General features: G+C 40.7%; 1 protein-coding gene across 1 annotated transcript in view; it reads right to left on the minus strand.

Annotated features, from left to right (window-relative positions):
• The window catches only part of PTPRG (protein tyrosine phosphatase receptor type G), a gene marked incomplete in the record, with an annotated part of 820,292 nt that overhangs the window by 42,859 nt on the left and 765,400 nt on the right, over positions 1–12,033 (minus strand). The window contains 1 exon segment of the mRNA XM_027775507.1: positions 7,907–7,998. Coding sequence (XP_027631308.1) covers positions 7,907–7,998 — 92 coding nt within the window.

Below are 12,033 nucleotides of genomic sequence, written 5' to 3' on the forward strand. Positions count from 1 at the left end.
CATCATCCATTAGCTTAATACAAGGTTGCTGAAAAGCCAAAATTTTCTGCTCTGTATGATTCAAATCCAAGAAAGTATTGGAGCTAACTAATAAGGGAAGTCATTAGCAGTGCACAGCTGCTACAAAGAGCAGGAGCAAAGTGACACAAAATTATCAGGAGAAATGTTTTACACATAACAGATGTAACAGAGTTTAGGAGCATGCAGACTTTTTTTTTCACCAAGGAGCTGCATAGCAACTATGGATGTTTTCCACAGCATTTACATTAAGCATAATGAAAACAAGGAACTAGTTGTCTTTTATAGTCACAAAGTACTTCCCAGCATGTAGTCCCCCTCTTCTCTCTAAGGAGAACCTCACTGTAATCAAAGAATCACATTAAGGTATAAAATAACAAAGAGTTACTATGTGTTCTAAGAAATCGTATTCATTGGCCAATTCTTGGATATTAAAATTTTTCATAATTATAGGCTTTTCTATCTGTCCACTTTAAGAAAGTAAGAAAGAAAACAGACCCCAACAAGCATTTAATTCAGTCCATCACTTCGGGAAAAGTCTATGTTTCATGGTAATTCTTACCTGTATCTTGCCCTTACTAAACATGATAAACTCTGGTATTTTCTGTTCTGTTCTAAAATTGTTTATAACCTATGGTTTGGCAAGCACTGGCCTAAAGGGCCTTAAGGTTGCCTTGGGCTCTTTTCTCTAAAATGAGATGATAAACACAGAGTAATGTGTCTGATACGTTAACATCTACAAGAACTAAGCCACGCTAGCTGTAGTTGGAATATTGGGACCTGCCTTTTAGAATTGCCTTAAAGCCCTGAGGCATGCTCTTCTCAATTGTTTCAAGGACAGGAAACTTTTTTTAAGTGGGTTTGTATTCTGGGTGACATTACTTCAATGTATACACAAATCCCAGAAACAAGCTGACATCCTTTTGTTTCTGGGTTTTAAAGGTCGTTACCTTTTCAGGGCCGAGTTGTCAAAGTATCTTATGCTGAGAGACTTTTAACTTTTAGTACGTAGGTCTCAGATTCTCTTCGTTTATTGATTGATTTCTTTCCTGTTGTGTGGATCTGACCACCCTGGCTATAGACTGAGGTTGTACCTCTATTATAATATAATCTGATCGAGCAAGACTGGCTGGCAGCAGCTGTCTGCACTGCTCAAAGCGGTCATTCAATATGGCCAATCAAACTCTTTGTTATCTAAAACTCTCAGTCTGATCCGTTGCTGCTATTTCACTTTTCCAATTATGTGAATGACAGAAAACAAAGAATAGTCATAAATAATGTTAAATCTGATTTTATCAGAACCCATGGGGTTTGCCTAAGGCCTTTTGATATTGTCTGGTGGCTAATAATGTCATCTGTAATTCCTTGCCATTCTGCTTGGCTCATTTAGATGCTGATAATATCATCTGATCCTGGAGTGGCTTTTCTCCAGCAGAACTGGCATTTCAAAGTTAATGTGATTTTAATAGGTGTTAAAAACCCTTTAAAGTGACACTGCCCGATGAAGTGTGTACAGTAAAGTTACCTATTCAGCACTCTAATAACCAGTTTAAGATTTAAGCTTGTTTATATTTCGTTGTCTGTATAACAAACCTAGGATTCTCAAAATGGATACTCGGAATAAGAAGAGGCGTACAGTAGGCATATTAGAGGGCCAGTGGAAAGCAAGGTGTTAAAATTAAAAAAAAAAAAAACCATAAATATATCTGCTATATCCATAATTCTTGGGAATTTAAAGAAGCTAAATCACTACTACTTGGAATCCATATAAGAGGCCATCTAAAGTGCACTTGAGACCTCTGTCCTATCTTGTGACTCATTTCAAATGGCTATCTTGCTGGACTCCCACGTGGTCGACCGCGGTTCGAGTCCCAGACCCAGTGGCTTAAACCGGCGTGTGTGCGTGTGTGCCCAAGATCCTGAGAGGAGAATGGAGGAAAAGGGAGTGTGGCACGGCCATCCCCCCTGGGGGGTGATTTCTCGCTTTCTGTCTCTGTCTCTCTGTCTGGCGAGTGCATGCGCCCTATAGCAAAAACCTCTCCAAAAAAAGAAAAGAAAAACATAACTGAACCAAATCTAAAAATCAATCTTTCAGATTACTCTGCTCATCAAGCAAACTGAGAAGACGATCTTTTTGAACCTAGGGACCAAGTACTAAATTTGGTATGTGTACCATTCTTCGTGTTTGAGTTCACACAGTCTACAGTTGTGTTGGGGCCTGTTCTACAGAGGCCTGATTAGTTTGGGTCATAACTGTAGCATCATGCTTGTACAGTGTTGGACACAGAGCTGGCCCTGGTCAGGTGCTGGTTAGGCTGCACATTCCTGCCTCTGCTGTCTTCCGCTGAGGCTACAATCTGCAGCCAGACAAGATTTTCTTCACATGCTGGGTGGACTTTACTACTCCTTTACTCAGAAACCCCTGGGTAGAGTCCAGATTACTTAGCCAGATTTTCAAGGGCTATCCTATCACCTACAAACTCTCCTTCCGTTCCCAGTTTTAACTCTGTGCCCTTTGAAAAGACCATATGATTTCCTGCTCTTTGCTTTATAGCCATCTACGTTGCTAAGTGTGCCTATTCTCTTTGTTCAAATCCACCCATATTTCCCTAAAATGACTATCTTTCCTGTACAAAAAACTAACCTTTTCTAGAGAGTCTGACACAGTACCTAGCATCCTGCAGCTGGGCTATAACATAAAATTGTTTTTTTACATACAATTTGTGACATTCGGCTAGCTCACCTTTTGCCTCCCTCTTCATAAAAACTCAAATTAAACGCTATGATTATTTTCAAAGAGTTGAAAAAGGGTTTTCTCTTAAGATATTTAAGACCCAAACTGGTATTCTGTCGCAGAATCGCAGGAAAACCTACAGGGTAATTTTCTGCCCTCTTGCAGGCAAGAGCTTTGTGCAGTATCACACCTCTGCCCAGGGGTCCTCCTGTTATCTGTCACTGGCAACCCTGAAGTATTCATTCATTACATAAAGTGATTGTGGCCACTAGTCCCTCAGAGCATGGGCTCAGGTGGACAAAGCTTTGTTCTCTTGATTTAAGATGAACATCCAGCTCAGCTGGTTAGTCTTAATAGAAGCAATCTCCCAAAGGACACTGTCAAGAGGCCATGGACCTCTGGCCTCATCTCTGCATTCAGCCTTTAAACTTCTGATTTCCTCAACCCTGTTAATTCTGTTGACCCGTATAGCTCTGGAGCGCTCTCCTTCTGAAAGGGCATGCTAGCGCTGTGCCTTTGGAAGCCTCCTGCATTGCGATTGATTGTGAAGGTCGAGGAAGAGGCTCTTAATCTTACACTACTCTGGGAAACCACTCCCTGGGAAGGACAGTGAGGCTGAATTTAGCTAAGGGAGCAAAGGAATGGAGTCATCAAATGCCATCCCGAGACCAGGATTGATTTTATTTCCAGTGACTGCAAAATATGCTGGAGGTATGATGTCGCTGGCTTTTCATAGTCTCCAAAATTTATCTGACAAGGACAAAAAGCTGGCTTTCAGCATCACCTCTAGACAAAGACTCAAAATTACCAGCGAATCATTTCTCTCTGTCTCCTCCAGGCAGCAGAGTTCTAAAAATATGACAGCTACTCACCAAAATGTTTCTATTTCCATGATTTTTAAACAAGACAGGGGCATATAGAGCTCTTGCTGAAAAACCCCGTCAAAATGCATAGGTGTGCTTCTCTTCTGCACTTCTTCACACTTTCTCCAGACCTTCAAGCGTAGACTGGGCTTTCCCTGTCTCCACTCTGTGGCTGTGCACAGTCTGCTCTCCTCCGATCACACTGAACTCTTGGAGGGCAAGGACTTTTTTTCATCTTTGCATCTTATGTTCAGAGAGTGGTAGGTGCTCAGCAACTGTTGGGCTGAGTTGTTTCACCTCCTCTTACCAGCCAACCGTCAACTGACAGTGGTTATTTCTCTTCTCTCTTTTCTCTTCAGAGTAGTACTTTGACTATCCGTAGGCCTCTGGTCAGATATTGGGTAGGATTTCCGTAAGTCAGACTCTCAGCTGTCTGAGCAGGCTCTCGACCATAGAGATCAAGTAACGGGTGCCTCGTGCTCTTGGCGGGAGGCTCCTCCCTTTGGCTGCTCTCCCCACACCCTCCCCGCTTTGCCAAGGCACAACCACATGGCCAGTTTTAGACAGTTGCTGAAAGTCCTCCTTATTTTTCGGACTTCAGATCATAACAGGATACTCCTTTATCAAGAGCATCAAGGGTACCCATGTGAGTTTGAGCCACACAGCCCTGGTTTTCAACTGCACTGCTGCCATTTCAAGGAATGACCTGATACCTCGGTCTCCACTTAGCTAGACTTTCCTAAGCTGTAAAATGGGGGCAGTAAGATAGCACCTACCTTTGGGTTACTTTTGAAGATGGAGTAAAATAATCCATCCACAGTTCTTAAAGTAGATGCTGGCCATCGCTATGGAGCTTGGCCATCTGGGGTTGAGATTATAATTTTTTTTTTCCCGAAAGACACAGATGTCTTTCTCTGTTGTTCTTTATATGGTCTGTTACTCTCCCTATCTATAAAACAACCTTACTATTGGGTCGTCAGGAAAATCATGATGCATTTTTGTGTAGAAAAACACTGGAAACTATGGCATGAGTTTTCCGATGACCCAATAGCTTATGTAGTCTGTTAACAGTTCTGCCTTCTAGCAGAATTATCAGAGAGGAATAACACAGTGTTTCCCAATACTGTCATGCACCGTGTAACAACAGTTCCATTAAGGACCTACAGTACCAACGATGATCCCGTAAGATTATGGTAGAGCCAGGAAATTTCTATTGACTAGTGACATCATAGTGTTTGTAACATCGTACAGCAACACATTGCTCACCTATCTGTGGTGATGCTGGTCTAAACCTACTGCGCTACTGGGTGTATAATGGTATAGCACAAGCAACTACATGCATCATAAAATACTCCATAAGAAATCACTGTGTTACTGGTTCATGTATTTATTACACTGTACTTTTATCATTATTTTATGGTGTATCCCTACATACAAAAAAGTTTACTATAAAACAGTATGCTGGGTTACATGGGCATTGGCCTTATATATCTCATGTTTTCCTTTGTGCATGATTTACTCGCATCTGGTTTTATTCATCCTGGCCCTCCTGGGGGACAAGATGTGAAGGTAGGAGACTGAGAGAGATGATCTTGACCCTATATAGGCCCAGGTTAATGTGTTTGTGTCTTAGTTTTTATAAACAGTGTAAAAAGTAAAACTTTTAAAATAGAAAAAAGCATACAGGACATAATAAGGACATAATATTTTTGTAGAGCTGTACAATCAAAAGATCTATTTATAAGTTATTACAAAAAAGTAAAAAAATTAGAAGTTAATAAAGTAAAAACGTTACAGTAAGCCAAGGTGCATGTATTGTTCATGAAAGAAAACATTTTGTTAAATAGAATTAGTGTAGCCTAAGTGTAGAGTCTTCATATGGTCTACAGTCGTGTGTAGTAATGTCATAGGTCGTCACGTTCACTCACCCCTCACTGACTCACCCAAAGCAGGGAAGCTCCATTCATGGTAAGAGCCCAATACGGATGCACCATTTCCTATCTTTTATGCTCTATTTTTATACTACCTTTTCTGTGTTCACATACACAAATACTTACCACTGCATCAAAACTGCCTACAGGGTTCAGTACAGCAATACGCTATTCAGGTGCGTAGCCTGGGAGCAATAGGCTCTGCCCTCTAGCCCCGGTAAGCAGCAGGCTGTGCCATCTGGGTCTGTGTAAGTACATTCTAAGATGTTTGCATGGCAGAATTACCTAACCGTGTATCTCTTGCAAAATAGCCCCACTGTGAAGTGATATATGATTACTGTAAATTTTCACTAAGTTAGAAAGCAACTGGTGAGCTTTTCTACATATTCTCTCCTTTATATTGCCTTTAAACTCTTTTCTTTTTCTATTCCCAAGAAAAAAGGATAGTCTTCCTAGTCTGAATAGCTAATTTTAAACCCTTCAATACAGGAAAGATTGTGAGGTAACAACAGTGTACCAGTGTCCCCTTCCCACCTGCCTGCCCATTTCACTCCCATAACCACCAGCTAATAATACTTTTGCTATAAGGTTCAATGTAGATGACTAAAAACTGTAGCCATAGTATTTATTTCTTTATTTTTTGAAGGATAGCAATAGGGTACAGATGCCCAGGATTTGTTACCGGGCGTGATTTTGATGCAGCAAAGCCCATTTTAAGTCAGATCAAGTTTACAGAGGTGTAGCTGATTATTTTGAATAATTAAATGGTGTCAAAACCAGCTGTGATGAATAGCACTGGGGTCTCAAATCATAAATAATTGAGAAACCGGAGTTGCATTTGATCATCCTGATCAAATTCCACTCTCTAGAGGATAAATGTTTGTCCTGAATACCATCAACATTGTTAAATGCCTCAATATTCTTGCTCAGTCATCCAGCCGACAGTCAATTGAACTAAATCACGTTAACACCACACACATTTGCTGTCCTCATGAATACACAATGTTTGACTAAACCACGTTCTTTGTAGTTGAATAGGCACCTTTTTTGGTACGCATCTAATACCAGCATTAAGTACTTGACGTGCTTTTGTTTGTTCCAAAACATATGATTTTGCACAAGAAATCAGAGAATTCTTTCTCTCTAGCACCTTTGCTTTTATTCTACTAAAAAAAAAAAATGCAAGCCAAAACAAACTAAGAGAATGACTTAATTTAAAAGGAGTTGTCAGTATAGTTGCCTGGATGATAATTTTTGGGGGGTTCCAAATTTGCGTAGAGTCAGAGGCTTTGGTCCTGTTTTCATTTCTCATTGTTCCTGGACCGCAAGTGCACCTCCCCACTGTACGGCCCCTAGATGGGCCCAGAACGCTTCCCTTCTAATACTTCATTTGTGTCTGTCACCAATTTAGTGAAAAGATGCGAGCAGGTTAGCTGCATCACTCTCCTAATTTCCGTTTTTAAAGTAGAAATGAGACAGAGAAAGGAACTGACTTACCACAAAGCTAGAAGACAGCTGAGCTGCCATGAAAACTTGGCCTCCTCGGCACAACTCTTGCTGCCAGAGATGTGCCTTAGTTAAGCGCCTCAGTGAAGAAAAGGGCAGTCTGTTTAATAGCTCCTCATTGACACCCTGTCACTGCTTAACTGGCACGGGACCCAGAGCTGGCAGGGCGCTGCGAGCCGCACTCTACCTTGTTTCCTTACACACCAGTTCTTAGAACCAGAGGGCTATGTTAACCCATGTCTTCTCTCCAATGAATAATACCCAGGAAAACAACAGCACTCGACCTTCGCGTGGCTCTTAGCAATTCAACCCAGCGTTTCTTTCAACAGTGTTAGGATGCGGGGTGGGGGGGTGGGGGGGGTGTCCTAGCACCAGTTTTTAAAACGGGGAAAATGGGGATCTGAGATGATGAGATTGGCCTAAGGATTATGAGGCTCACTACTAGTGGGGCCAGCATCTGGCTCCTCAGATGCCACACCTGGTCTCTGCTACACCATGTGCGCTCAGAGATGATGTAGAATTGGGGAGCTTTGCATGGCAGTGTTGTTCTCAGTGAGAATCTGGGTGAAGAAACAACCTGAAAAACAACCCCCACCAGTTCGCCTCTTTTCTGCCACTAAATCTGTGCTCACAGGCATGCATGTGTAGGACAATATTCCTAACCCCTTTTGCCTCATTTTATCGGGAAGACAATGTCTATTAAAATTTTAAGTGAAAAGACAAAAGAAAAGCCATCTCCACTTTCTGAGACAGTTATTGTTTTGTTATGCTTCAAGTACATTTAATTCAAGTTCATAAAATCCCTGTTTTTAAAAAAAAGGTTTGTGGAAATTAATTTCCATTTTCAAACATACCTCAAAATCCTCGGAAAACCCATGCTGGTTATTAGAATAGAGCTCACCGATGTGTTTAACAAACTGTTTGACAGGAATGGCTTCCATGTCATCTGGGGGAATAAAATGATACTCAAAGTCACATAGAATACTTCGATAAAACTGATGACACTGGTAAGGCAAATCACACTTACTTAAGACAAATATTTGATTTTTATAAAGACTGATATAATTATAGCACCTCAAATAGATATCCTGAAGAAAAGCCTCAGGATTTATTTAATATTAAGATCTCATTATGACTTTGAATGCCTAAGGTGAAGTACAGTTTCAAAAAAGGTACATTGAGAATTCTCTCTCTCTCTCTTTTTTTTTTTTTAAGGCAGTTTACATAAATTACCACATCATACTCTGAACTGAAAGCCTGAATTTACAAAGGGTACCTGGATTCCAAGAAATACGGTAACAACTTTTTCTTTTTTATGTTGCCATTCAATGGAATTCAACTTGAACTTAGAGCAATGACGTTCTTTTTCCAATCTTTAAAGTCTACGCAATGTTTAAACGCAACTACAGGTAGATGCCCTTGTACCAGCTAGCTCTGAATACAATGCCGTCTATCTTTAAGTGCTCAGAATTTCAGTTCAAGACAGCTGTGTCACCATGATGCCAAATGATCAGTTTGAATTAACTGGATTTTTGTTGGTGTTGACAGACTAGGTACAGATTCAGGAAGACTCCACGTTCTAAGATATTGTGCTGTCACTTCAAAAGGACATTTTCTGTTCATTAGCCCACAGCCTATTTTACGCTTATTTATCCAGTCTGTTACTTGAGTACTGATTCTTGAGGACTGCTGTAAAACAGCCACACCCAACTAACTGGAGCTCCCCAACCTCTTTCCTCTCTTCTCCTTCGACCCTCCCCCGCAAATATTTCCTTTTAAAAATACTCTGCTGAATTTGAGATAAACAACAGACATGACATTTACTTTATTCAGAGTGAAAGATCTTTGGCAAACGCACAAACATCTAAACTGCCACAGATGCTTTTCTTAGCAAAGGGTATGAAGATCTGTATGTGTAAATGAGGTCCTACTTTGGCAAGAATTTTATAGATCCAGGCCTGACAATCTGATTTCTCTTCATCTGGTGACAGTTAACATTGACTATGTCATTTCTTCTCTACTTTCTTTCGAGAGAGCAAAGCTCTAGGGTGGCTTTTTGCATCTATTGACATTTTCAAACTTGAATCATTCTTAAGCGGAAAATAGCATCTCTTATACTTTGTTTAAGGAAGGTGACTTATTTGTTCAAGATCCAAATTGCTTAACATGGAAATGTTACCTATCAAATAGGTGGTCCTCGGTATACGCAAATTCTTACCGTGTGAACAAAGTCCTAATCATTGTAATAGGCAACATTATGAAAAAAAAATTGCCAAGTTATTTACAAATATTTCAGGATCGAGGATGTTCATGAATATGCAATCATTTTGCACGCTCAAGAAATCTATAGCTCCCATGATGTAACCAGCATTAACAAAGTAAGCAGAGCCAAAATGCTTCCCCAGAATATTTAGCAGAATGCACAATTCAAGAACAATTTCCAAAATGATCTAATTGCTTCGCTTAAAATGTTTAGAAGTAAGCAAATTCTACAGTAATAATCAAGCGGCCATGAAATCATCTCACGTTAAGTTGCCAAAAGGGTTAATATGCACAAAGTTGAGAAGTCTCTAAAAGATTCCCCTAAGGATAAACTCATCTCTGGAGAAGAGGCAACGAGAGAGAGATAGACACAGTGTGTGTGTGTAGACACAGTGTGTGTGGAAACCTCAGTGTATAGACAGCAGCAGTTCTCAGCTGGGTATTTAGCTATTTAGGGTCCAGCACTGCTTCCCAGGGCAGAGTGACATAATTAATAGCATCATAGGCTGAGGGCAAGCCGTATTCATCACAGTGGTTGAGAATTTCACATTCCCAATAAACTCATGGTGCCATGATTAAGGACATGGGCTCTCACTAAGGATGTGGACTCTAGTTCAAAAAAGGAAAAAAAGTGTCCACTTTAGAGCTATTTCACTCTGCAAGGTAAAACCGTGGCATTTTAAAGGTCACAGCCTGCCTCCAATCATTGAAAGACATGCTATCAGGCTAACAATTTATTATTTTTTCCCCTCTGTGAAGTGCTTGACTATAATATTCAAACTAATGTCACCCATGTCCAGACATCTGTCTGCCTGCTACCTCCATGGCTAGATGTAAATCCAGCAGAGGTCAGTTTGATGGTCACGGAAGTATACGACCCACTAGTCTCTCCAGTTTAAAGTCAATCACACCTGCTGGGTTTCTAGCACTACCAATAACATCCTAAAGCCACCAGACAGGCAGATAAACAGACAGATGCACCCTGCATTGACCACTGTCAGCTACCAAGATAACACATCACTTGCCTTCAATCAACGTATATAGCTTAGGGTCATAAATATTTTTCCTCTATATTAAGATGAATATAAGGCTAGGACTAGTTAGAAGTCCTAATCGGTTTCCCCTCATACAGTTTTTCTATTAAATTCTCTCTACATGAGCCAGATGATTGTAAAATTAATGTAACTAGCAGAAGGCCAAGCAATTAGGACAGTGTCATAGATCTTAACCACTCGGTGATTTTTTTTTCTCTTTTTTAAGTCTGGAAAGATTCTGTGTGAAATAAGAAGATATCCATCTATAAGATTTTTTTCTCCCTACATGTATGAGCTGCAATTAAGACCGTAGAGAATACTAACAGCATTAACTACAGATCAGACACTTTCCCTGCATTTGTAAAGACATCTTTGATTTACCATGGATCAACTTGACAGGGATGTGAAAGTGATATGCATTCAGTAGAAACCATACTTTGAACACACACACCATTTTGGTTTTCATTTTTAATATGTCTCTATTATATTACATGAGATATTCAACACTCTATTATAAAACAGGCCTTGTGTGAGATCGTTTTGCCCAACTGTAGGCTACTGTGGCACGGTAAGGAAGGTGAGACTAAGCTATGATGTTCAGTAAGATATTAAATCCATCTTCAACTTAGGATATTTTCAACATGATTTATTTTTATTTATTTATTTTGCTTTAGGGCACATCCACTTGCTGGGGGAGGGGGAGAGGGAGAGAGAGGAAAAAAAATATCCCCCAGGGGGGAATGACCACTTTGCAATCCCTTCTTCTCCATTCTCCATTTGGGATTTGGGGTACACATGCATAAGATCCCAGAGTGTTTTTCAAGCCACAGAGTCCACATCTTGAACTGTGCAGTTGGCCATGTGGGATCCAGCTGCCTTACCCACCAAGCCACCTACCTGGCCCACAACAGCTTTTTGGGGGTCATAACCCATCATAAATTGAAGAGTGTCTGTATTAACATGGGCTTAAGAGATAGGTACTCTATTCATACTTATCTTACGGTTGAGAAAGTAAGTTCGGATTAGCCGAAGGCCGGAGTACAACGGAGGAAGCTAGCTGTAGAGCCAAGCTAGAGAGTACTTCGGTTCAGAGAGACAATGCTATCATCTGGGAAAAGAGAGACTGAGAAGAAGCCACTGCTCAGCCAGGTATTAGGGACATCGTCTCTGCTCAAAGACAGCATTTGTGTTGGGGAAGAGTTGAACACACAAAACAGTGAGAGCAAGAATGGTGTGGAATGTGAAGTCTTTGCCTGGTAAAGACTACAAGTGCCATAGAAAGAATGGATTTAATGACTCAGATGAGAATAAGTGCCACTGATACAAGGGTGGTGGTGCTAGAGATTGCATCAAGAAGGACAGTGTGGGGTCAGAAGGTGGTGTGGCGGTGAAGGCACTGAACCCCTACATGGCCAGCTGCGGTTTAAGTCCTGGACCTGGTGGCTTGAAAATCATGTCGGGCATGTGTGCATGCGTACCCAAAATCCCAAAAGGAGAATGGAGGAGAAAGGACTACAGCATGGCCATCCTCCCTGGGGGTGTGACTTTACCTCTTTGATTATCTTGTCTTGTCTGTAAAATGGGAAAAAGAGCAGTACCTTATTCATACACTGTTATGAAGAGTAAATAAGATAACCCAAGCACTTAAAGAGTGCTTAGTATTGGGACCAGTAGTTAGAATAATG

The sequence above is a fragment of the Tupaia chinensis genome, unplaced genomic scaffold (assembly GCF_000334495.1).
Source record: "Tupaia chinensis unplaced genomic scaffold, TupChi_1.0 Scaffold000569_1, whole genome shotgun sequence".
NCBI classification, from domain to species: domain Eukaryota; kingdom Metazoa; phylum Chordata; class Mammalia; order Scandentia; family Tupaiidae; genus Tupaia; species Tupaia belangeri.